Source organism: Acanthochromis polyacanthus, chromosome 21 (assembly GCF_021347895.1).
Source record: "Acanthochromis polyacanthus isolate Apoly-LR-REF ecotype Palm Island chromosome 21, KAUST_Apoly_ChrSc, whole genome shotgun sequence".
NCBI lineage: Eukaryota > Metazoa > Chordata > Actinopteri > Pomacentridae > Acanthochromis > Acanthochromis polyacanthus.
Window position 1 is genome coordinate 5,572,969 of NC_067133.1, and position 26,693 is coordinate 5,599,661.

Below are 26,693 nucleotides of genomic sequence, written 5' to 3' on the forward strand. Positions count from 1 at the left end.
AAAAAGCAACAGTGATTGGTGTACGCTTTCTGAATTAATCTGCCACGGTCTGCACGGTACGTACCAGGACAAGATCAAAAGTAGAAATCCGAAATATCCAAGCGAATGCTCTCTGCAGAAGATCAGTATTTGGAAATGAAGCCATGAACAAAAACTTCACTAAAAAACGAATTCATGACCATGACTGGATGAACCTTCTGCATAATGCTGATAATATTAAAGATTAACTCTGTAATATTGAGCAAACATTACAGGTGATTTATGCAAGCATTCAAAGCATTAATCTGTATCTCAGACATTCTGCAGTGCAGCCTCAGTAGCAGCTTGTGGGTCTCTTGTGCTGTACTGACAGTCCACCTAACTAGACAGCTATATCATTAACTGATTCACGTCTGGCTGGACTCCTCTCTGGCAGCGGTGGGGGTGTGCAATATGACAGAGCCCCTGCCAATTACAAAGCATTAGCATATTGAGCTGAACTGATAGAACTGTCAGTCACAGGAGCCTGGTGCCAGCGTTGTGTTTGTGTGTACATTTTACAACAACGTTTTTTTCCCCCTGTTCTGTTTTCATTTTCTGTCACCATTCGTCTCATTTATATGCTTTGTAATTCACACATCATGGAAACAAAGGAAAACAAGACCATCAAAACAAATGGAAGATGGAAGCGACAATAGAGAAACCCGAATCAGAAATCGCAATATAGTATGTGTGTATATATATATATATATATATATATATATATATATATGCACCTTTCAGAGTGGCCTTTTATTGTGGGCAGTCTAAGGCACACCTGTGCACTAATCATGGTGTCTAATCAGCATCTTGATATGGCACACCTATGAGATGGGATGGATTATGAGGGATGGTGATATTGTGTATGTGGAAAAAGTTTTAGATCTTTGAGTTCATCTCATAAAAAATGGGAGCAAAAACAAAAGTGTTGTGTTTATATTTTTGTTGTATATATACACACACACACATATATATATATATATATATATATATATATATATAGGGCACTCTGGTGTGCATGACACGAAAATATAGACACCAATCAATCATATAAACTTGAACTGATTTAACTTTTCTTAAAATAGCTACTCCTATTCGATGTTGTTTTATATCATCCCCACCTGAGTGCTGTGACATTTGAATTCTCTTTCTAATAAAACGAGATGACTGTGGATCACTTCAGCCACTTCCATTTGCATGCACTGTACTTTAAAATTAAAGGTATATGTCTAGTTTGATCAACTTTCTGCGGCTTACAAATAAAAAATACTCTCAATTATTTAAAGCCTGCCTGAAACGGTGTAAGAACGGTACTACGCATGAAAAATAAGTCGTTCCACATGCATGCTCTGCTTTTTTTGTTGAAAAGACCAATTGCAAAAGATGAACAGCCAGAGGCAACACGTCCCCCTCCTCCTCCTCCTCCTCCTCCTCCTCCTCCAACCGCCTCCACCCCCCCTCCGCCGTCCTCCTCATTCATCCATCCGCACTCCCTTTTCTTCCCCGCTGCTGGATGGTGAGTTAGGAGCGCACGCAGGACGGCACCGGGGCTTCCCTTCTGTCTGATGGAAACGGGCTGAGGAGGCACCAGATCCGGCTCAGATCTCCTTCAGGATCCTGCAGGAAGGACTTCGCTTCTGCTTCTGGAGGAAACACACGAGAAAGAGAGAGAGAACGAGAGAGAGAGAGGGGAAACACTGGAGGTAAAGGGGCCATTAATAACCTGTTGTTAGTGTTCTGTTTTCCATTTAAAACGCGGTGACCGTAGAGGAAAAATACAAAGAGCTGCATAAAAGCGACATGTAAAGCTTGTTGGACTTCATTGTGATGGTTTTCATGTTGATTTTAAAAGCAAGAACCGAGATGATCATGTGTGTATCATCCTCTGCTCCACTGTCCTGTTTTTTGTTTATTTGTTTTTTGCCTTTGATAAAAAGAAATTTTGAATTTACGCACGCATCTAACAAGAAAAACACGCCGGATTTGGAGTCCTACGCGTTTCCAAAAGCAAAGATTTCCTTTCCGGGCATGCAATCTGCTGCGGATGTAAAATAGGGTGATTTTGCTCATTTATGGGAACAAACTGCAGCGTGATATTAGACTGTAATTCAATTATGGTCGCTGGCAGCGTCCTTTTAATTTGGACGAGGAGGGCTGCGAGCGCCGCCTCAAGTCTGGACATGGAAACTGTGCAGAACACGGCTCTTACACGCCACAGAACAGCCATCATTATTAGAGATTTGCAACATCCACACAGGCTTTTTATACCACTCATTAAGCTGCGCTTTCACTGCTTTGTGCCTTCTATTTAGTCACCTGTTTCTCTGCAGCCACAGGATGTTACAGACATGATAAACCTCCTTACATCATCTGTTCCCGGTGGTTTTCAGACAGCCTGGGTTTAAAATAGGATCACAGGCTGAAAACAAAGCGCTCAGTGGCTTCATATTATGGGCCAGAAGTGAAATCACAGCTGCAGGGCATGAGAGGTGAGAGGCAGGCCTCGGGGCCACAGGGCTGATGTGGCGACTTGTTTGGCTCCTAGTGGCAGCTCTCTGCAGGTCCTCAAGTGTTTGTGCCTCCACCAAAAGTGTGTCCAATTATTTGGTGCTTTTTGTTGTGTGTGCTTGCTTACAGAACCATGTCAATATCCATTTGTATTGATCCAGCTTTTAAAATTGACTCAACTGTTCCCTGTTGACGGAATGAGCCACGATTCAGCCGCTGTAATGACACAAAGAAGACCCAAAGAGATGTGTTTGGAATACATAAGGGCATATAAATTAGGGGAAGGCTGAGGTGATTCATTTATGTTATTGTAAATTGAAAATTTTAAGGGCTGGGGATGTTGAACAGTCAGAAAAAACCCCATAACAGTATAAAAAAAAAATCCAAGGCACTCAGAGTCTTGGCATGTAATTCTAATAAGCGTAAAACGTGGCAGATACCAGTGTGTTTTTGGCTGAAAGCCTTAATCAGGGGCAACTGAGCCATTAGAACATTGTCAACTTGTGCATCTTTCACTATTTTCTGATATTTTGTAGACCAAATGATTTGTTTTAAATATGACAGCACTGCCTGATTCCAGGCTGCACAGTGGATCGTTGGTTAGTACTGTCACCTCACAGCTAGAAGATCCTGGTTCATGTCCCACCCTGGGTTCTTTCTGCATGGAATTTGTATTTTCTCCCTCCTGTGCATATGTGAGTTTTCATGAAAAACTTTTAAGCAGTGGTGTATGTGGTATTTTTGTTTGATAAATGACTTTAACTAGTACTTGATCACCAAAGTTGACTCATTTTCTGTCAGTCGACTAATAGATTTCCCCTTCTTTCCCTTCTCTTGTGCATTTCTGCAGTATGTATTGCAGTGTCAGTTGATTTTTTACTTACCTTTTCTGTAACTCAGTCATGCATCCTTTGTCACTCTGTTTCCCTCATTAATATGCCTCTGAAATGTCAACACACACACAAACACACACACAGCAGACTGTGTTTCTTTGGAGTGTCTAACCTTGACACTGACAGCTTGATGTTTTTATTCCACCTCTAGCTTTTCTTTCACATTTTAGTCCCGTCTCCTGTTGTCTCCCCCTGCAGATCCTCCACCATCAGAAGGCCTCCTGCACCTTTCCCAGAGTGTGTTGCTGGCGTCGTGTTTAGCATGCGCGCTCACAAGAGTGTGTAGCTCGTCTAGTCGAGAGGACCTTGCGGTGTGTGCTTGTTCGCATCTGTACTTCGAGTGCCAGGATGAGTTTGGTGGGCGCAGAGCGTCGCAGGCCCACGCCGGCCCAGACGCCCGAGGAGAGGGATGTGTGGAGGGATGGAGGAAGAGCTGGCTGGAGGGATGCAGGGAGGGAAGGCTGGAGAGAGGGAAGAGAGAGCGGCGTGGTGCAGAGCTACAGCTTCGACTCATACCAGCTGGAGGAGGAGGAGATCAGTAAAGACGCCCCGGAGCGAGGAGTGCTGGCTTTGTCCGAGCCCGGTGAGTGAGTTTTTGTTTCATCTGTGTGTGAGTATGTGCTGTAATATTCATGAAGACAGAGGCATGGAACAAATAAGGGAGAAAAGAGGCAGCTGTATCAAGAGCAGGCCATTAAAAAGTAAAAGGAAGTGCACAAGAATTAATATCCTTTGATAATTCCCTCTACCTCCAAACCCAAGGAAAACAAAGTATTTATACAGGTAGAAGTGGCCTGTGGAGTCACATTCTATAAATATCTAAGCTTCTGGCTGCACCTTCAGACCAAACTCAAAGCTAGACTAACTCAAATTGTTAAATGAAAATATCATGCTTTTTGGAGGGTGCTGGAACAATAACACATTTTCTTGTAAAAAAAGCCCTGAATTTTTTTTTCAATTTTTAAAATATCCCTGTCTTTTATCTAATAGACAACTCAGTTCTGTTAAGTCGCATTTATATAGCTCCAGTTCACAACATAAGTCATCTCAAGGCAGCTCACATAGTAAGGTGAAGATCTTAGAATATTGTACACTGCCTGGTCAAAGAAAAAGTCACCAGCTGGGTTTAACTCAGCAAATAGGTAAGAGCCTTCCATTGGATAATTACTGCAGTGATTAATATGTTTCAGCTGCAACAACTTATTTAACCCTAGCTGATTCATTTATTAAACAACCATGTTGGAACAGGATATGTCATGGATACAACATCCAAGACATATCCTGTGATCATGGAAAGGATGTTAATCTGTCTCAGAAGGGTCAACATCAAGGCCTACATCAAGCAAAGAAAACAACTAAGGAGATTCTGAAACTACTATAATCCGGTTAAGAACCGTCCAACACTTTATTAAAACCTGAAGGATAGTCGTGAACCATCATCTTGAAGGAGTTTTCCCCTGTTCCAAAGTGATGGGGGCATCAGGGTAAGAAGAGAGGTAGATGAAATGATGCTCTCATTATGTCTAGTGCCTACCAACCTGTGAGGGTTAGGGTTATGATCCAGGGTTGGTCAGGTTCAGCAACGTTATGTTCCCAAAGAATGAGGTCAGTTAACTACATGATGATACTGAATGACCAGGTCTTTCCATCTAATGGAGTTTTTCTTCTCTGATGACATGGGCATGTTCCAAGATGAAGATGCTAGGATTCATGGGGCTCACATTGAGAATGAGTGGATCAGGAAGAATGAGATGGATTGTCCTCCACAGAGTCCAGACCTCAGCCCTGTTGAGAATCTTTGGGATGTTCTAGAGAAGAGTTTCCATAGTGGTCCAACTCTCCCATCATCAATATGAGATCTTGGTAGAAAATGAATGCAACTCTGGACAGAAATAAGTGCTGTGACATTGCAGAAGCTTATTGAAATGATGCCATGGCGAAATAGTGACTCAAAGCTAAAGGCGGTCCAATGAAATATTAGAAATGCAACTTTTTTTGGCCAGGCAGTGTATTATAGACAGAAACTCCTTTAAGCAGCACTTGGCAAGAGTGGAAGGAAAAAAACTCCGGCAGAACCAAGCTCAGGGAGGATGTCGTCTGCGAGGACCTGTTGGGGTGAGGGTAGCAGGGAGAAGACAGACTACGTGTAAGTGAACAGTGACTACTGGGGGAGTTAGTGAGAACGGCAACTCCAGAAATGTGCAACTCTGCAGTAAGAGATACCCAGACAGATTAGAAAACAGAAACAACAGGAGAGAGAAGAACATAAAGCTATTATAGAGAGTGGAAAGTGCTCAGTGCGTCATTGGAGGTCTCTGCCTATAGCAGCATAAAAAATGGATGGTTCAGGGTCACCTAAGGAGCCTTTACTATAAGTTAAAGAAAGTTTTGAGCTTACTCTTAAGTAAAGAGGATATCTGCCTCCTGAACCCAAAGTGGAAGCTGATTCCACATCTAACTAAAAGGCTCTTCTCCAAGAGTCCAGCGCTTTGTTAGGATAATATAGTACAATAGGGTTGTTAAGGTTTGATGGAGTTAGGAGATGAAAAGCATATGAAGAGCAGGATTTTACAGGCCGCCAGTGAAGAGAGGGTCATATTAGGGAAATATGATCTGTCTTACTGGTTCATTTCAGAACTCTGGATGCAGCATTTTGGATCAACTGGAGGCTTTTCTGATAGTAATGAATTACAATAGTCCAGAGCAGAAGTAACAGTGTATGGACCAGTTTATCAGCCGCACTCTGAGACAGGATGTTTTTTTTTTTTTTAGATGAGTTACAGGAGCCGTACTGTTTTCCAATCATTTCCCATCACCACAGCCAGGACCATGAATGGTAGACAGCTAACACTAAGTAAACAACGTCTTTGTATGACGTGATGAAACCGACACTGTGTTTGAAAGAAGGACAACAACCCAGCAGGTGTTCAAATAATATGAATGAAAAGCAACATTTAAGCTGGTGGGGATCAGCGCAAACATCAGGAAGCTAAGCTGCTATTTTCAGCTGGAAGAAGGGTTTTAGAAATGGAAAATGATGCTGCAATGTTCTTGCTGTTTTTATTTCATCGCAGTAAAAAGAACATCCAAGAAACTAATCTCCACAGTGGCGGATTTCTAATTATTGTTTTTATTTTTATTTTTTACATTTTGTGTGAACAATAAGTCAGGATAATTGAATGGTGTCAAGATTTGTGATGGGTGTTTACAGATGCTGGTGGAGGTGGGAGAGAATAGAAGCAGTGGCAGGAAGAGAAAAAAAGGGAAGTGTATGTAAAACACAGGAGGCGGCCTGTTAACAGAAAATTGCTGTGTTGCCTGGTTACACAGGTTGCACAAAGGCCGAGTTAATCAGATCAGGAGTGACCAAGGATGCACAGCCAGAGCCCTGGATAGGCAGAAGCCTTTTCTCTTCTTCCCATCTCTTTGTTTGCTCCTTGCTCATCTTCTGCTGCTGTTTCTATATCCTGCCCTCCCTTCTTCCCTGTAGCTGTCAATCTTCATACCTAGTGTACAGTCAACAAAACAGAGAATACAATATCCACAGAGACCGCTTTTTCCTCAAAGAAAAGGCAAGATGCAGAGATGTGGAAGCTGTGGCTGCCTCAAAAGTTGAATTCATCCTAGTGTGTTATTACAGTCGTGAACCTGCAATGAAGCTGTGGTCGTGCAGGTAAAATTGACCCGTTTTGAACTTTGAAAATGTGGAAAAAAAATGTTTTCATAGCGAAACTTCTAATGTTCACATTTTCAATATTTTGGGGAATTTTTTGAAAATTTCTTGGTGGAAAAAAAGAAATGTTAAAAAAAATATTTTTTAAGAACATTCACCAAACAAATCAACCAAAATCCAGCAAAATTCACTGGATTTTGGTTGATTTTTTGTGAATGTTCTGAAAGAAAATATTAGAAGTTTTACTGATATATATGTAATCACTTTAGATATTTTTAGGATTTTTTTGGAAGATTTTCACTCATTTTTGAAACGATTTAAACAAATTTTCTTGCCAAATTTGGGCAACTTTTTTTTTAAAATAAGACTTTTAAGGGAATTTTTTGGGGGGGGATTTTCTTCCTGAAGGTTTTGTAAATTTTCAGAAATTTGGGGAATTGTTTGGCTGAATTTTTGGATTTTTTTCAGACAAGGAAACAATATTTTTTGGTGCCTGTAAATGAAGAGAACAGGAGGGTTAATCACTGCTACCTTAGCGATAAAGTGGTAACTTGATACAACAGCGAGAAGTATTTATTCCCTTCAGGCTGCTGCAAAATCTGAATGCTCAGAAATCATTTGGAGCTGTTATTAGTGGGCTTACAGGATTAGAAAGGGATTATAAAGTGTTATATAAAGTAACTGCTCCTGACACTTTTCCCGTGAAACCAAATCGGCCGCGAAATACAGCAGTCCAGGTCTTCATTTGAAACTGTCTGGACTGCTAGTACATAATCAGCAAATTCCTCCCATCGATCTTTTCCCAACACAAGAGGAACGAAGACTTCCACTGCATCAGTGCTGCCGCCGCTTCATCCATCCCGATTAGCTTTACTGCCTCTGCTTCAGTCCTAATTTAGATGTTTCAAAGTCACCTGCATCCCCGTAGTCTGACCGTTATTCCATACTGCTTTAATTCCCTAACCCTTCACTCCCTCTTTGCCGCTCAGACTTCGAGGAACCGATCCCCGACGACCGTTACCATGGCATCTACTTTGCAATGCTAATGGCTGGAGTGGGTTTCCTGCTTCCCTACAACAGTTTCATCACTGAAGTGGACTACCTGCACCACAAGTTTAAAGGTATAAATACGCATGAGTATGAACAAACCCATACGTTACATCCAATCCAACTTTATTTATATAGCACTTTAAACAACCACAGATTAAAAGAAAGTGCTGTACGTCCAATACAAAGGAGATTCCACTCAGAAGTCACGCTTTTACGTGTCTTCCAGGGACGTCCATAGTGTTTGACATGAGTCTTACGTACATCTTGGTGGCTCTCTTGGCTGTCATCCTCAACAACGTGTTGGTGGAGAGACTCAGCATGCACACCAGGATCACTGTAGGTAAGTGAGAGGGGAACCAGATAGAGCTGTCATTGGAAAAAAAGCAAAATGTTCTCCAAGAAAACTTCTCTGACTTTAATAATGACCTTTTGGATTTCCCTTGGGATTAGTAAAGTCCATCTATCCATCTATCCATCTATCATCTATCCCTCCGTCCATCCGTCCATTCATCCATCCATCCATCCATCCATCCTTGGGAACCTCAAGTCCCATTAGAGCAGAACCCACAGAGCAAAAATGGAAGGATGTTTTTCAGAGAAAGAGGAAAATACATATACTTCACGATCCTGTGGTGTTTTTTTCTTCATAAACTGTTTTAAACAAACTTTGCCGAAGACTGTGAATTCACAAGAGGCTGCCTTTCAAGAGGCCGACTATGTTTTTCCTTTTCCTTTTTGCATATTCCTCAATTTTAAAAAAACACTTTTAGAGTGAACTCGCTATGCTTGGTAAATAAACCGCTCAGATGTACTAAACATGCACATTCAGACCGATTTGAATTGATAAGTTTGAGCTACTGGATAGATTTAAACGTGGCCCAGATTATTTATTCACAAGCTGTTTTTTTTAAAGCTCCTACATGTCTTTGCAGTGATATCGGAGATTAATTTAAAAGTATTAAAGCTCTTCAGCCTGTCCAATATGAAATAAAAATCTTTGAGGGAAAAAAAACCTCTTTAAAAATGTATGTCCCTGAGGAGTAGTTCGATATCTCCACACATACATCATGCATTTAAGGGCGAGGCTTCACCACAGTACTCTCTGCAGCTTAAAATAGCTCTGCCTGCATCCTTGAGGACATGTCTTTTGAAGTGTGTTGTCTGTGCGGGAGCTCGTCTCTGGAGTTAATAAACTTGGAGTGGCGTTTCTCATGCTGGTCCTGTCAAATATGTGTCGAGTCACGCAGTCAGAACACAACCTGGATCAGTGACGTCTCCGTCTGTCGCTTTCTCTGCAGGTTACATCCTAGCTTTGGGGCCGCTGGTCTTCGTCAGCGTGTTTGACGTCTGGCTGGAGAAGTTCACCACCAGGCAGGCTTATATCATCAACCTGGTGTCGGTGGGAGTGGTTGCCTTTGGATGTACAGGTAATACTCTTTTTAAAGATTCTCCTGATTCGTCAGTCAAACCGAGAAACATTTCATTATCGCTCGCAAGATCACAGTGTACTTTGAGTTGTGTGAAGTGATTTAGAGAAGACTTTTTCCATATTTCAGCGCCAATATTGATCCAAAAACATCATAGCATAGCACACCGTTTGCTGCCATGAACCACAAAACACCCCTCTCATTTATTTTGCTCAACAATTTGACATTTGTAAAATCTAACTAGATTGAAGGCAGAGAATGTAACGGATCACCAAACTTGTTCAAAGAAATGAGAAACTGCTTTTTTGATGTGCACAAGTGACACAATGATGTGAAGTTTGAACAGGTAGCTATGAGAATTTCAATTCTGATCTGAGAAATGTACCAAAGTGACTGAGAAAATCTGTAATGAGACTCACCAGTAAAAACTTAATATTCAAGTTAACCTACAAAATTTACAGGAGCTGAAGTTTAGGCTGTTGCTTCCAGCTGTTTGTGGGAGTGTTTTCTTTGAGCAGCGGGACCCATATGAGCATCTCCAGTGTTGAATGTGTTCGTTTTTTGAGATAGAAGACAAACTATTTGTCTCCAATCAAGCTGTTTATTTTCTAATTTCAGTGTCTTAAAAGAATCTCGTACAAAGATCTTTTCTGTTTGGAACAGTCTCCCAGAAAAGGATAAAATCTGTATGGTGAAATGTGATTGGTTATAACAGACAAATATAATTCAAATATTGAAATGTGGTTGGCTAAAGGTGGGGATGAACCGTGGTTTAGACTTAGTTCTCCCATCAGTTGGTGCACAGATGTGTCCATATCTCTTGGCACGATACATCCAATCTCTAAGAACCACAAAATTAAGAACTAAATGGTAAATTTTGCTTTTGCTTTTCCCTTTTTCCTTTGTTTTTCCTTTTTGCCTTTGCTTTTACTTGATGGACTGAGCTGTCAATCAAATGACTTTGGGCAGGGCTTTCTGTCCAGGTTGGATAGTCAATACCTGGAAAAAAATGGAAAAAACAAAGGGAAATGGGAAAAGCAAAGACAAAATTTACCTTTATTTCCATAGTTTTTTATTTTACTGTTCTTCGTCTTTATTTTTACACATTTATTTCCTTTTTCAAACAGATTTATTAATTTTTTAATATTTATTCATCTTCATATTTACACATTTCCTTATTTTTTAACAGATTTATTTATTGCTTTTTTATTTAATCCTCTTTATAATTACACATTTGCTTCCTTATTTTTAAACTGACTTACCTTTTATTATGGCACTCATGGGATTCCATACAGTATTGCCTGTTTATCAAATATAAGAGGTGACGAAGCAGTAATGCTCCATATCCAATGTCTGAAAATACCTTAGCCGTTTCAGTAAAAATGGTTTGAAAAACACTCTGCATAATCCCTATTCAGCACCAAACAGCAGACATAGAAAGCTTACAACTAGCTGGAGAGCACTATGGAACATTCAGCAGTTAAATAGTCAAAGATTTCTCTTTTTTTGTGTGTAAACAGCTACACAGAGAATCCTTTTGTCACGTGGCTAATGAATGCTAACTAAACATGTGTCAGTGCTGTCAGGACAAACAGCCCTGGTAGCGGCTTCAGTTCACGGCTGCTGCTAATGACTTCAGTGTGGCAGTTCTTCTGTGTTACAGAGTGTGAAAACGGAGCTTTCAGCTGCTGTAGTAACAGTTTAATTAGCGTTGGTCTGGAGGTCAGAGCATCGTCTCTCGAGTGGCGTGTGAAGTTCAGGAAATAGCACCTCTATATAAATTGTGTTGTTGCACTGTTGACTGAATGTCTCTGTTTGCTCTGATAACCACCTCCTCCTCCATCCCCAGTGCAGCAGTCCAGTTTCTATGGTTACATGGGGATGCTGCCCAAGAGGTACACACAGGGGGTGATGACTGGAGAGAGTAAGTGCACTCAGAAAGACAAAGAGTTGTGCACACGCAGCCCTGTCTATGCTGCCATTCTTTGTCCTCATCACCCTTCATCTTTCTCGTGTACCTTTTCCTCCTCCTCCTGTCCACCAACCTCCTCAGGTACAGCTGGAGTGATTATCTCCTTGTCTCGCATCTTCACCAAGCTGCTGATCACTGACGACAAGAAAAACACACTCATCTTCTTCCTCGTCTCCATCAGCATGGAAATGCTGTGTTTCCTGCTTCACCTGCTGGTCCGCCGCTCACGATTTGTCCGCTATTACACCAGCAGCGCCCAGGGCAAAGGCCCCGGAAAATGTCATGACCCACGGGACAACGGGACCGGATACAAGGTTCACCACGACGTCACTGCAGAGGAAGTAAGATTTGTAAGTCTGTGGATAGTTTCCTAATTTTATTTAATGTGTGTGTGTGTGTGTGTGTGTGTGTTGACAGTGAACAAAATTAATGTTTTTTTAAACCTCCTGTTGTCTTCATTTGCAGGCACCAAAAATGTTGTTTCTGAAAAATGTCTGAAAAAATCCAAAAAAATCAGCAAAAAAAAAAATCACCAAATTTCTGACAATTAACAAAACCATACTAGCAGACTTGATCAGTTGCCACTTTGGTCCAAGCTGAACTATCTCAAGAACTACAGATTTTTGTTCAGACATGTGATCCTAGTGACTTTGGTGCCACCATCAGGTCAAAAGTACCATTTTTCTACCACTCATAAGACTGTTTGTCTTTATGACACACACTATTCATATGCACATCACATAAACAATAGGATTATCTGTATGTTAGCATGTTTACTTTGGTAGAGATTTAGCTCCAAACATTGCTCAAGTACAGTCTTAGAGAACTGCTTGTATGACTGGAGTTTGCTGGTCTTGGTTGGCTGTTTGATCTGAGCACGTTCAAAGGGATCTCAGTTTTTTGAGGAGGTGTGACATTACAGCAGACTAAGACAGCCCTGACTGAACAATGATTTATTGCCCTTATTGCCTTATTGTTACAGTGCTTAATAAATAAAATATTTTGGGACTTTTGAAGTCCATGGGATATATCTTGGATACATTTTAACTAAAAGTAAAAAGAAGAAGTAATGTTTCTTTATGTTCATTATGATCATGTCCTTACAAATCCCATTATTATTCATTATGGAAACAATCATTTATTAATAAAAAATGACTGGATATCACTAAATTGTCAACTAAATAATCATCCCAATTTAATAGCAACCACTTTCTAATTAGCTAAACGGTAATAAAATGAGCTTATTCCAAAATTCTTTTGATTGTGCTCTTTTTATTATATTGAGATACTCATGACAGATGTTTCTTTTTTTGGCAATATATCAAATTTTATATGGAAAATAACACCTCTCCAGGAAGTGTGTTGATTCCAGATCACATGACCTGCTCCACATGATGTCATTTCCTCCTGAAGAAAAGACTGGAAGACTCCAAGGCTTTCTGAGTTATTTAATATAAAGTAGTGTGTGAGTCAGGTGTGGATTTATGGCATGTCAACAGGTTTACTACAATATCTTTATAAATAACTTTCAATTTTACTCAATTGTGTATATAATATTTAGAAGAATCTTTGTGTAAAAATGCCATGTGGTGTTTGGTTACAGGCGGCCATGTTGATTTTAGGCCTGAAAACAGCAAAAATGTCAACTATGTTACAAAAAGTCCCACAGTTATATATGGACCCTTTTATGTAGTATGAAAACTAAGGCACATGTCACAGATAGGCTCGTCTTACTGGATCTATTCTGTAGGTATGAGCCTGCCATAGGTTGCTCCTGTCGGTATGAATTATCCATTCGAGGATTTTGAAGGAACACCAAAGCTGCATCCTTCATTTATACACATACCACCAAGCCAGAGCATTTTTCCCCTAAAGCAGAATGATACATCGGTGCAGTCCTGGCAAAGCAGGGCAAAGAGGAGTCCAGGGAACAGAAGCTGGCACATCTGTAGAATGCATAAGCAGAGCGTTGGTTCTGGCAAAAGGCAGAGGACACAGCAGAGTGTTAGAAAAGCAGCTCGATGATCCTGATGAAGTGCAGCTGCTGAGGCTTTAGCTCAAACTGCAGCCCACCTGCCTCCACTCCTGCAATCAAACACAAAGACACACAGACGCAGGAAGGAGGAGAGAAACTGACTGCAGGCAGAAACCTGAGGGCATGACAGCAGCATCGTCTTCTGAAACAGACACACAAGGAGCATTTGCCTTTTCAGTGATTTATTCAACAAAAAAACACCAGTAGATGTAGACGGATTCTTGTGGGGGAGAAAAGGAGCCTCTTTTAGCACTTGTTGTGGGTGTTTTGCATGATTGCCTGTTAGTCTGTGACATCAGCTTGCTGAAATTTTGGGCACTTATCCTCCAAAATCGCTTCAATTTTGAGGTGTTTGAAAGGTTACATGCATGGAGTGGCTCCTTGATATCCAAACCGCATTATTTTAATGGGATTTGAATCTGGGCTTTGACTTGGCCTTTCCATAACCCATACCTTGGTGGATCTGCTGTGTGCTTAAGATCGGTATCCTGTTGAAAGGTCCTCTTTAGGCTCAACTTCAGCGTTCGAACAGATGGCCTCAAATTATCCAATAGTGTGCTTTAAAATGATGCAGAATTCACAGTTGAATCAATGACTGCCAGCTGCCCAGTCCCTGAAGCAGTGATGCAACCCTGAACTGTCACATTTCCACCACCTTGCTTCTCCTAAAATGCGCCAAAATATCAATTACATTCTGAACACATTCCAAAAAGCCTGTAGTTCTGTTTTTTATGTCTTCTAGGACAGCAAAGATTTTTTTTTCTGGGATGCCAACAATTGTGTCACTTTTTAACCCTCCCGTTGTCCTCGTTTATGGGCAACAAAAAATATATAGTTTCCTTGTTGGAAAAAATTCCAAAATTCAGCAAAAAAAAACAAAAAAAAACTCTCCAAATTTCTGAAAATTTCCAAAACCTTCAGGAAGAGAATTCCAATAATTTCTTAAAAGTTTCCCTGAAAAGTTTTATTTGAAAAAAGTCACCCAATCTTGACAAGAAAATTCTCATAAATATTTTCAAAAATGAGTAAAAATCTTCCTAAAAAAGCTTAAAAATATCTAAAGTGATTCAACTTCTGATATTTTCTTTAAGAACATTCACAAAAAAATCCACCAAAATCCAGCGAAATTCGCTGGATGTTCCCAAAAATGTTGAAAATGTGGACATTAATATTTAGAAGAATCTTTCTGTAAAAATTCCAATGTGGTGTTTGTTGATTTTAGACCTGAAAACAGCAAAAATGTCAACTTTGATACAAAAAGTCCCACAATTATACTAATCAGTAAATGTCCCAAATCTCACTTTACCACTCCAAATCAAGTCATCTATTAAGTACCTCGCTTAAATTTAATATTTTACAGTTTGTGATTTAGTAGTTTCAATATTTTCTAGATTTTTCAAGTTAAACTTAGAGAAACAACCAACAGCTTTTTTTAAATTAAACTTTCCTGTAAGTGCTTCATTCATTAAACCCCTCATAAACAGTTAATGCACAGGGAGGTAATCAGCAGCTTCACTTCCTTGTAGATTTTTATGAGAAGTGTGTGCGGTCGTGTTTCCCGTCTGTGTGAGTGTGCGCACAAGCACTGTGAGGGCTGGGTGTGTTTTTAAAAAGCGGGATGATTTATTTAAGCTTTCTGGCTGCCACTTAGAGAAAAAAAAATGTTGCAGAGAAAGAGCAGAGGATTTTGGGTGGGGTTATTAGATTTAGGTATGCAGGGATGGAGACAAGTGTGGGTGATTTAAATAAAAGTCAGAGAGAAGTTGAGGCCTAGAAAATGCGAGTCACGACGCTGAGAGGCAAAGAGAGGAAAGAACATTTAAGAAAATGAGAGAAACAGAAAAGGAAATTGAGGAGGGAGGCTATAAGAGCAGGAGACCAGTCAAGACAATGAGAGAAGCAAAATGACAGAAAAATGACAAGGGAGGAGGTAAATCCAATTTGTAGTCGTGCTTGAAGCAGCTCTTTGTAGCTAGAAGACACAGAACTAATATTCCTCATCACATTGTGTGTGTTTGTGTGTGTCTATGTGTGTGTTTGTGTGTGTGTGTGTGTGTGTTTGTGTGTGTCTATGTGTGTTTGTTCAAAGCCTTTAAAGGAGGATACAGCACCTCAGGCTGTCATCTTTAAATGTGTGCATGTTTGCATTTGTGCGCCGCTACACTCAAGACAAGTGTATGATCGACGTTCCCTGGTGTTTCACCGTAGTGTGCGTTGTGTTCTGTGTCTGGGGGGCTTTCTCTGGCAGCTCTTTGTTCTGGTTGCCGGGGGAAACGAAGGCAGCGCTCTATATTATGGGGATAATCAAGAATAGTGGTGCCTTCTGGCCCGCAAGTCCTCCTAATCAGCTAATGGATCTGTGTGTGTGTGTGTGTGTGTGTGTGTGTGTGTGTGTGTGTGTGTGTGTGTGTGTGTGTGTGTGTGTGTGTGTGTGTGTGTGTGTGTGTGTGTGTGTGTGTGTGTGTGTGTGTCCTCAGCCACTCTGCAGTCTCCCTGACATCATCGCATCAATCTGCTGCTGCTCACAACCATCGTCTCTAATAAGCGCTGGCATTAAAAGATGATGTCATGTATCCAGGAAGCCATATTAATTTTTAAAAAAAAACAAAGAAACAGTAAAGATAAAGGTCAAACCATTGCAGCTGAATGTATTTATTTACGATGTGATGGCTACCTCTAGTGTTTTCTTAATGAACTGTTAATGTCCTTAAAAACTGACATTGAAAATGTTGGAAACAAGCAACAACATCATGTTTTTTTTTTTTTTAACATCTTATACACTAACAGTCAAAAGTTTAGACACATCTTTTCATTCAGTGGTTTTTATTTAATTATTTTGTACTTTGGAGATTAATGCTGAAGACGTTTTTTTAAAATCCTCCTGTTGTCCTCATTTACAGGCACCAAAAAATATTGTTTCTCTGTCTGAAAAAAAAATCCAAAAATTCAGCAAAAAAATTTCCCAAATTTCTGAAAATTTGCAAAACCCCCAGGATGAAAATTCCAATAATTCCTTCAAAGTTTTCCTTAAAATTTTTATTTTAAAAAAAATCCCCCAAATCTGGCAAGAAAATTCTTGTAAATATTTTCAAAAAATGAGTAAAAATCTTCCAAAAAAATCCTAAAAATATCTAAAATGATTACATATATGTCAGTTAAACTTGTAATATTTTCTTTAAGAACATTCACATAAAAATCAACCAAAATCCAGCGAATTTCGCTGGATTTTGGTTGATTTTTATGTGAATGTTCTTAAAGAAACATTTTTGGCATTTCTTTTTTTTCCACTAAAAAATGTTAAAAATTTTACCAAGAATGTTGAAAATGTGGACATCAGAAGTTTCACTGTGAAAATGTATTTTTTTCCACATTTTCAAACTTTAAACCGGGTCAATTTTGACCCGCAGGACGACACGAGGGTTAAATTTAGCCTTTATTCATACAGCTAATTTCATTGAGACACGAGGTCTCATTCTCAAGACAGACCTGTCCTGTATAAGAATACATATGGAATTATGTTGTAAACAAAAAGTGTTAATCTACAATATAGTGTTGAATGAGAAGATGTGTTCAAACTTCTGACTGGTAGTTTATTCATAATTAATACAGTCCAATACAGTTTTCAACCATTGAGGAACTGAACTCATCAGATGCTCTCTAATCTATTTGTTCTATTAAAAAGATTAAAGTCTTTCTGCTTGTCTCTTCAGGGAAACGGTGGGACAGGAACATCCACCACAGAAGAAGGCCTCGAGGACTTTGTCGGCGGTACCTATGTACGATTTGACGCCCCAAAAGCCAAGATAAGGAAAAGCTGGCCTGGTGTCCGCGGTACTCTGTCTTATAATCTTGTCCACTTGCTGCTCAATTACCTTCTGAGTCGAACAGATGGCTCTGAAATGTAAATGCATCCCCTGATGGGTGATCTGACTGGCTCAAGTGAATCATTAGATGTGTAAACACCGTCCTTCGTGTGTTTGTTTTCTCTCACCAGACATGATCCTGCATCGCTACGTGGTGTCCCGCGTGATCTGGGCCTACATGCTGTCTATAGCCGTGACCTACAGCATCACTCTGTGTCTGTTTCCTGGACTGGAGTCTGAGATACGAAACGACACCTTAGGGGAATGGCTCCCGATCCTCATCATGGCCACCTTTAACATGTCAGACTTTGTCGGCAAGGTCAGCTGCAAGCTTTTGAAACTGTCACGTACGAACAAAACGAAAGACGTAAATGCATTACGGAGTGAAAACAGTAGAGAGTCATGGACGAAATGATGAGACCACCCTTGTTTTCTTCAATTTCTTGTTCATTTTCATGCGTGGTACCACTAAAGGTACATTTGTTTGGACAAATATAATGATAACAACAAAAATAGCTCATGAGTAACCTTGCCAGCAAGTTGATTTCTCGCGATATTTGTGAGTTCACAAATCTCTCAAGAAACCATCTTGCTCCGCTCCTGCTTTCACTGTTCGTACAGAACCAAGTTGGTTCGGGCCAATCACACAGCAGTATTCGTGTGTGGGGCGGGATATCCGGGTGTGAAGACGACACCAAGCGCCAGTAGATCAAAACAAACATGGCAACGGAGGACAACGATCGTGTAGATGCTGCTATTAAGTCAGTTTTAGCTGAATCTCCTATCGCTTCTTTGAAGGAAGAACAACGAGAGGCGCTTTGCGCATTTCTGGATGGTAAAGATGTTTGTGCTTTTTTACCTACGGGTTTTGGTAAGAGTTTAATCTACCAATTGGCTCCGCTCATTGTGAAGATCCCGCGATTGGCTAAAAACAAACCTGTCAGAGGCGGGACATACTGTTGCATTGTCCAATCCGTGCCTCTTTCCTCCGAACGGATTTACATGGAGCGGTCCCAGATTGATATTGTGGAGTACTATCAAGTACTACACAATTATTAATCTGGCTATTGCCAGGTTAGCTCATGAGAGTTTCATTTAAGAGCTGATATTTAGACATTTTTGATGGTTTTCTTGATAATAACCAAAATCCCTCAAGTTCTTACATCAATATCTATGGTATTGACATTTACTTCTTACATCAACCTTCTAGTATAAAATATACTGGGTTAACTGGGATTTTTTTATAATCCAAGTGAGAATGAGAATAATTCCTCTATAATTCTACACTTTCTAGGGTTTATTTGCAAAAATGTCTGGTATATTTTTTAGATTATTACACTCAGCTCAAAGGTTTTGTGCGAATACTCAGAAATTAAAAAAATATCCGGAGTCCTTAGGTTGTAATTTTTAACTTGGAAGGTAAAAAAACCCTTTATTTTGTGAAAGGTGTTATGATTGCAGGCTTTGACTTTGTCCTTGTCGAAGTGATGAAATGTTAGAAAAGAAAGTGGTCAAGAAGTAGAGAAGTAGTTAAATAGAAAATGGGAAAGAGAAAATGAAAGTGGCTTAGAGGTAAAACAAACACAAAGTCATGATAAGAGACAGAAGGAAAGAACAGAGCGGAATAAAAAGATTTGTAATGTTCCCTGCTTCCTTCAGTGGTACTCCAAGCTGTAGAGATGCTGAACAACAGGGCTTAATATTTAGAAGGATACATATCAGCATTTTAGTTAGGTTTTGCCCTTGATTTTAACAAAACTGAAAGCCCCGCTGTCTCCTCAGATCCTGGCTGCGCTGCCGTACGACTGGTCCGGAGGTCGCCTGCTCTTCTTCTCCTGCCTGAGGGTGGTCTTCATCCCTCTGTTTGTCATGTGTGTTTACCCGGCCAGCGCCCCAACGCTGTCCCACCCCGCCTGGCCGTGCCTCTTCTCCCTCCTCATGGGAGTCACCAATGGGTATTTTGGGTCCGTGCCGATGATTCAGGCTGCTGGCAAAGTGCCGCCTGAACAGAGGGAGTTGGCAGGTGAGCTTTACACCTTATGGTAACTGACTGTATGCAGGGATGGATGGTTCATTAGCTTTAGAGCACATTAAGGATTTATTTTTTTTTCCTCTCAGTCTCATTGTGAAATGTGAAACAGGTCCTAAAATAGCACATCAAGCTGTAAATCTATTGATTCTTGGAAAAGTAACAACAAAAAAAACTTTATAAAAGAATCATTCACTGCTGGGAAGTTATAGGAGGAAGTCAGTGGCTGGACTTTTGCAAAGGAGAACAGAGTTTCTGTACTCCGAGGGATGAAGGATAGTCAGACATTTTCAGTCGTTTAGTTTTGGTCTCCTTCTTTTAGGTCAGGTTGTTGAACTGAAATTGTGTGGTTAGGTTTGGGAAAATGTCATATTTTATTTAGCACTTTTACACATTAGTAGCTAAGGTAAGTTTAGGGACCAAATATTATCTTGGTTAGACTCCTTTACCAAGTTTGAAGGTTATTCTTCGTTACCAGAGTGACAGGTCAGGTCCCGTCCCATCAAATATATGATTGATCGGCTAAAAAGCAACAACAGTAAAGCAATAAAAGCAACAGGGAAGATATGTGGATTAGAAACACAAGTCTAATACGCTGCAAACAAATCTGACAGGGAAATAAATTTATCTTAGAATGTAAGTGGAAATGCAGTTTACTTGTGTAGGAAAATAATTTTGTGGGAACAAGGTTGCCTCTTTTGTTGTACCTTAGAATAACTTTTGACCTGACTTTCCTTCTGATAAACAGTCAGTGAGCTGGTCCTGCCCAGTTGTAACGCTCTACTAGCTTAGGGAAGCCTTTTGCAAATACTACAGGAAGGAGAAATTATGTGACACCTGTATTTGTTGCTCTTTTTAAAAAATATCTCTGGCATTTTATAAATACAGAACTGATTGATAAATATCATTTTTTTAGCATCTTGTTGACGTATTACTTGAAAAAAAGACGTTAATCTAACCCAAAACATGCTAGATATCTTAACGTAAGCCTGAAAGAAATGAAAACTTTGGAACAAAAAAGACATTCTATCAGAAGTTTTGGTGTTTTTTTCATTAGAAGATCCAAAAGTAGCACAGTGGTTTGACATTTTCTACTATTTCACCTGACCATTTGTTGTTGTCCGTCCACCATATTGTCTGCAGGCAGAATACCAAGCTGTTTCTCTCCTCAGTCGTCACCGCTCTGTCTGTCTCTCTGCAGGGAATACCATGACAGTCTCCTACATGACGGGCTTGATGGTTGGCTCCGCTGTGGCGTATGCAGTTTACAGCTTCACCGCTCCAGCAACAGGAAGCAGCTTCTCTACGCTCAACGTACGCACACCTGCCAACGCTACAGGGTACTGAACGTCTACATAACTTAAAAAACAGATGCACGCAATGGACGTAATACATAACGCAGCACGACCAGCCATTCACACTTGCAGCGTACGGGACAAAAAAACGGAAACAAAAACTGGCATTTAGCATTGGAGTATGTGAAACTAAAAAAACTCAGATTTATCCACCCTGTCGTTGTCCAGCTTGGTGACTTTCAAACGTCTGCTGTGATGAAATCCCCTGAAGGAGTGGAGCAGGAGCTGTGCATCTGCCAGCGGGCCGACATAAGTCCTCTGAGTGCCGCGCGGTGAAATTACTGTCTGCATATGTGCCAACAGATCGTCTGACATTTGTACAGTGTAAAGTCAAGTGATATTTTTCCTGCAGGGAGGGAACAGCTTATGGTTTCAAAGGAGACCTTGTGTCTTCGGTCACATATGTCACATTTCATGATTCCTCAGAACTCTTGCTATTCAGGGTATAGAGGTGGTATTTTTGGACAAAGAGTTCCATTTATTTTATTTGGGTACCGTTACCAAATTTATCTGAATGTAGTTACTTTTCCATCAAAAATGGAAGTTATATAGTTGTAATCTTCTGTAATGTGCCATGTTTATGAGTCTGATGGAATATATGGTATGTAAAGGATACAATAAGTCTGAAAATGACATCCAAAGACACTCTTCTGACCCATTACAGTACATATTAGCCATTAATTAGGGTCAGGTTGAGGTGGCAGCAGGCTTTCCAGCTCATCCTTGGGGATAATGGGGTGTTCCCAGGCCAGATGAGATATCTAATCCATTCAGTGATTTCTTGGTCTCCTCAAAGTTGGACGTGCCAGGAGAACCTTCCCATTAGACATCCTTATCAGATGGTAAATCACCTCATCTGGCTCATTTTGGAAGTCCGGACATGGGGACAAAATTTTCCAAATGGCCTTGATCTTATTTAAGGGTCAATCATAGACTTTACCTGGTCGTAGTAAGTTTTATATAATACCAACTGATGGTTGATTGGAAACATTTCTGACTCACAATTGAAGAGTGGGCAAAAAATATGAAGTTTTAAAGTAAAAGGAACAAGAGCGAATTCCAATTTTAGCATCTAACAAGATAACTCAACAGTGAACAGCATCACATGGAATTAGTACTTGGAAAGCCACTTTTTTTGTTGTTTTCCTTTTCTGTCATCTAAAATACTGTACAAATGTCATCCCATTATATCATAACTGCTCCTTGATTGGCTTCCCTCGTTAAAATTGTCCAATCAATTTGCAGTATAAGGTATAAATGTGAAAACAAGGACAGAATAGGCAGATTTCTGTCTGTTCTGTGGGTTTTACGTCAGTCCTTCCAGCCTCTGATGGATAAAAAAAAAAACAATGTTGGTATAAATTTCCCAGAGGAGGTGGAGTAATAATGGCTGTGTCTTGCTGTAGGTTTTTTTTTTTTTCCTGAAATGGTTCGTGTCTCCTTTGTGTCCTTCTGAACAGTGTCTGTGTTTAACGTCTATGTAACAATGCAGGATGTGAGGGAGAAAAACAATTAGTGCCAAAACGTCTGCCTGTAATGATGAAGTGTTATTGGCTGGAAAAAAAAGAGTGAATGTAAAGTTGTAAATATACAGAATGAAATGCACTCAAAGCAGTAAAGAGCTTTTATTTTCACTAATGCAAAGCCTCTAGAAAAGATCAGAATCGTATCTTTTGTAGCTTTATTTAGACAAACTGATCGGTGATATTTATTTCCGCAGCGTCCACAGGTTCTTAGTTCCTCCGTGTTGGATTTTTCAGTGAAGAGGAGAGTTCACGGTTTATACATTATGAACAAAAACAAGCCTCAGCGTAGAATCCACGAAGTGCTCTGTATAATGTAAGCGGCTGCCTGAATCGAGCCTAAAGTCGGCACGGTTTGAAGAATGGTCTGGTGCCATTAGGGAGCTGACCTCATTACTGTATGTATGTCCCGCTGAGCTGAGGGCACCACATTTCCTGAGGCCTCTCAGCGAGCTGTGCAGCTTGAAGGTGTTTTTAGTTATTTTTGATCAAACGTGTCATTAAAGGACACGAAAAGTCTATTTCCTTCCATTTCTTACTCTCTGGTAAAAGCTGCAGCCATTCTGAGAGGAGAAAAGACTCTCCAAAGAAAGCATTTATGTTAAATTCATACCTCATGACGTGCTGGGAGATTCACTTTCTTGCTGAGAGTTAGACAGAAATACCAATCTCTTGTTTGTGTAACCATGAAACTAGCAATCAGTCAGCTTCGTGTAGAGAGAGAAAACAGCTAGCCAATTCCGAGTTTTACTTTGAGCTGAGCCCAATCCCACATCAAGGCTTTTACTCACTGTGGGCTCATTTTTCACGGCGGTATAAAGTCGTCCACCTACATGGAAACAGCACAACCATAGATAGAGGGAGTCCAAAAGCAGTATGACACTCTTATAATACCATAAATAATAGGAAAATACAGACTGAATTAGATTTTCTTAGATTATGTTCTACAAAACTTAAAACAAAAAATGGAATCAACGTTTACAACATTTCTTCACTTGCTCATGGATGTTATCAATGCTTGAAAAGAGGGGGCTCACCATACCACTTTTACCACCTCTACAAACAAGGCTTTTTTCACACTACTCCGCACATCAACTCTAGAAAGATGTTTTGTTTGTCCACACTGAATGCATCTTCCAACAACTTGCTGACAACTTTTTCCTTTGTGTACCTTTTTTGAACCATGTTGCGTTTCTTAAATGCTTAAGAAGAAGGCAGCTGGAATTCTTTTTTGGTTCTTGAAGACATTTTATTTTCATCTATGAGGCTTCCTCAGGTCTAAGTGACTGATGGAAGGTCCCATCTGTTGATTCTCACCCCCCCAAAATCACATGGCTAATGACCTGTTAAAGACCCAAGACTTACATGACTCAAATGGTTGTGGGTTAGGAAAGGGATGACTTGTGTGTTAGTAGAGATCATAATAGTGTGTTGGACGCTGATCATCCACAACATTATGACCACTGACAGGTGAAGTGAATAACATCGATCATATTGGTACTATGTGGTGTTCTGCTGGAAAACCCTGGATTTTGGCATCCGTGTTGATGAGATTTAGACATCCAAATGAACATTGTCCCAGAACAAACACACTCCTTCCTGCAGGTAGAAATTCTAAATGTCACGGGCCTACCCCAGCACATCGAAAAAACATTAAACAATCAGGAACACATTGAGGAACACGACAATAGCCCAAGATGTTGATTTGACTATCAAACTTCCTAGAGCATTCTGATCAATCATCAACAGGATGCAATGGAACAAATTTGATTCCCAGAGACCCCACTGCACAACCCAGAGCACTCAAAGGATCCCCTGCCAACTTCCTGTCCACATAAGACACCCTGAGAGGTCCTCTTGTCCATGTCCAATGGTTCAGATTATTTTTGATGACATCAGGGGGACCAACACAATATTAGACAGGTGGTCATAATGTTATGTCTGATGGGTTAAGTACCTGAAATATGGTGTCTGCAATCCATCAGAACTGAGAAAGTCCAGTTGTCTTTAGTCTCACTTTGCCGGTCTAGCCGCACTACAATGTTATTCTGCTGTAGGGGGGAAAAGACTCTGGTTTCTTTAAACCAGTCAAAGTCATTGTGAACGGAGTTGAGTTGAAGAATACACTTTAGGCGTTCACTCAAAAAGGCAAGATCTGGAATTGTGATGGAACATTTACATGCAGGGAAAACAGCATAGTGATTAAACCTTTTCAGTGCTGTAGGTTTCAGCCTGCAATTTGTTGTTGTTTCCTGAGGTGAACAAAATTGTGACACAGCGGTAGCGTAAGACAGGAGAATACCGACTGAGATTATCGGCCAATGACAGGCTTATATCCACAAACTACATCCAGTAAATAAGACTCAGTTGTCTTCGACTGAAGCTCTTACCATGACCCGGCTGACTACGAATCTGAACAGACACAAGTTGCATTTTTAGAAAAATCGATTAAGCAATTAATTTTCCTCTCAGTCTGTTTTGTTGTTGAATTTTTGTCACGTGACTGTTAGTCACACATTAGTCAGTTATGGCTTTTTTATCATGGGCAGAATTTTTTGCTTTTTTTTTTTACACATTCAGGTGCAAATGGTTTCTTTTTGCTGATTTTTTTTTTCAAAATGAGACATGTACCGTAAAGTAATTTTAAAGAAATGCGAGAACTTTAAGCTTTGATTTTGTTAATTTTTCTGTCTTAAACCTGCCACACGTATTTTCAAGGACTATCATGAAGTCAAAAATCTGACAAACTGCTCTTGGTTTTGATAAATGGTGTCATTTTCTTACTTTTTAATTTTTATTTTTTATCCTATTTTTAAAAGAAGCCTTGCCTTTCAAAATTGTGATCAGGTTTTGGGGCTCGGATGGTTCGGCTAACTGTTTTCAGTCTTTGGGCTAAGCTAACTTGGTCCCATTTCCAGTTTCGTATTTACCTCACACATCTATCCCTCTACAGGAAAGTGAATAAATGTAGAAAGCAACTAATTCACTGTTGCAACTAATGATACCTCTAAAAAAAGAGCAGCAATGGAGAAGAGCTGTTTATCAAGTGGAACTTTCTTGAAAACATAGTTATGTGTCAGTGGAATAATCTCTACACAGTGGAGAAAATGAATTATGACCACAATCACTTTATCACTAACCTTATTAATAACCTGCTGTAAGAACAACTGTATTCACACTCATTCATCATTTCATTGACATATTTTTGGTTGGAGCTGACACGTTTTCAAAATGAGTTACGATGACGGAGATCAGCTGAAATTACAGACTGATGCTGACTGATTGCTTTGACAAAGACAGAGCCTAAAAGAGAAAAGTGTCAAGAAAGCACATAAAATAAGAGGCAGAAATTAATTTTAATTAGAGAAAATTGTGCAGCAGAGACTAAATGTACTTATAAGGAGAGTGTTTTTTGCTTCTGACGGAAGATAGAAAGTGACTGTAGAGTGGAATGATGTTCACATCTACATGGAAACACACTGACATGTTAAAAAACACTCTGAAGTTGTGATATCTGCCAGCCTGCTGTGTGACTTCCACTTTCTGTTTTTAAAGGCTGTGATAATGCTCATTTTCTCGCCACTAACAGCAAAGAATTTCTCCATTTTATACTATTTTAGACTGAACATGTGACTGCATACTGTGAAATGTTACATACAATTACTGTGTAAATACTGTAAAAAACAAAACAAAATCCACTGTAATATATTTTACAGATGACATTTGTGGAAAAAAAGAGTAGTTTAAGAGCTTTGCGGATCCTTACGAAGGACCAAATGAAGAATTTGGTGCAGTGAAATAAATTTAATCTTTTTGCTGGTGATATATTTACATAAAGTTTGAGTGTTTAATCATGTTTTCATGCTAAACGGTTTAGCTTATTTTACTGTTTAATTCCTGGTTTCAGAATCTGATGTCAATCAGGACTGGATGCAAATTTCTGCTCTTAATATTTAATTACTTACATTTTTTATACTAATATTAGCCTAATATTAACTAGCATCATCCTCTAAAATGTAAAGCTCTAAGAAAAAAAGTGAAAAAATGTCAAGTCACAATAACGGAAACTGTATTTATTAGAATTTCTTTTCTTTTTTTTTGATCAAAAAACCTGGATTTTCTCTAAACAGTGTGTTCGGGCCCGACATCAGCAACGCTCAATAAAACAGTTGTTTACATGTTTGCCTGCTGCGTCTGTGTGTTGTTGCTATTTTTTGCTATTGTATATTCACGTGGCAGAAGAAAGACTTTATTCACATCTTACGATTCAGATCAGAGCTCCTTTCTTTGTGTCTGTCAAAACAGGAATAGGAAGCGACCAGATTGTGGCATTTTTTTCCCAGTTTA

The 26,693-nt window shown here is 39.8% G+C and overlaps 1 protein-coding gene across 2 annotated transcripts; it reads left to right on the forward strand.

Moving 5' to 3' along the window:
• The first annotated feature begins 1,474 nt into the window (after positions 1 to 1,474).
• On the forward strand, positions 1,475 to 26,524 carry slc29a4a (solute carrier family 29 member 4a). 2 transcript variants are annotated; one of them, XM_051941111.1, is made up of 11 exons: positions 1,475 to 1,721; positions 3,618 to 4,002; positions 8,082 to 8,213; positions 8,369 to 8,482; positions 9,441 to 9,569; positions 11,419 to 11,493; positions 11,623 to 11,882; positions 17,287 to 17,407; positions 17,571 to 17,758; positions 19,222 to 19,462; positions 20,670 to 26,524. In XM_051941111.1, the coding sequence occupies exons 2-11, from the start codon at positions 3,768 to 3,770 to the stop codon at positions 20,813 to 20,815; spliced, it is 1,641 nt and encodes a 546-aa protein (XP_051797071.1). In that variant the 5' UTR covers positions 1,475 to 1,721; positions 3,618 to 3,767; the 3' UTR covers positions 20,816 to 26,524. The 2 variants fall into 2 exon arrangements, with proteins under 2 accessions (XP_051797071.1, XP_051797070.1); XM_051941110.1 differs by having other exon boundaries at positions 1,476 to 1,721; positions 11,623 to 11,891.
• Positions 26,525 to 26,693: the final 169 nt, after the last annotated feature.

Excerpts from the sequence above, each read along its gene's own strand:
- slc29a4a (XM_051941110.1), top strand. The coding sequence starts at position 3,768 with ATGAGTTTGGTGGGCGCAGAGCGTCGCAGGCCCACGCCGGCCCAGACG. Across the intron at positions 8,483-9,440 it reads GCACACCAGGATCACTGTAG|GTTACATCCTAGCTTTGGGG; the intron begins GTAAGTGAGAGG and ends CTTTCTCTGCAG. Across the intron at positions 17,759-19,221 it reads TGTCAGACTTTGTCGGCAAG|ATCCTGGCTGCGCTGCCGTA; the intron begins GTCAGCTGCAAG and ends CTGTCTCCTCAG.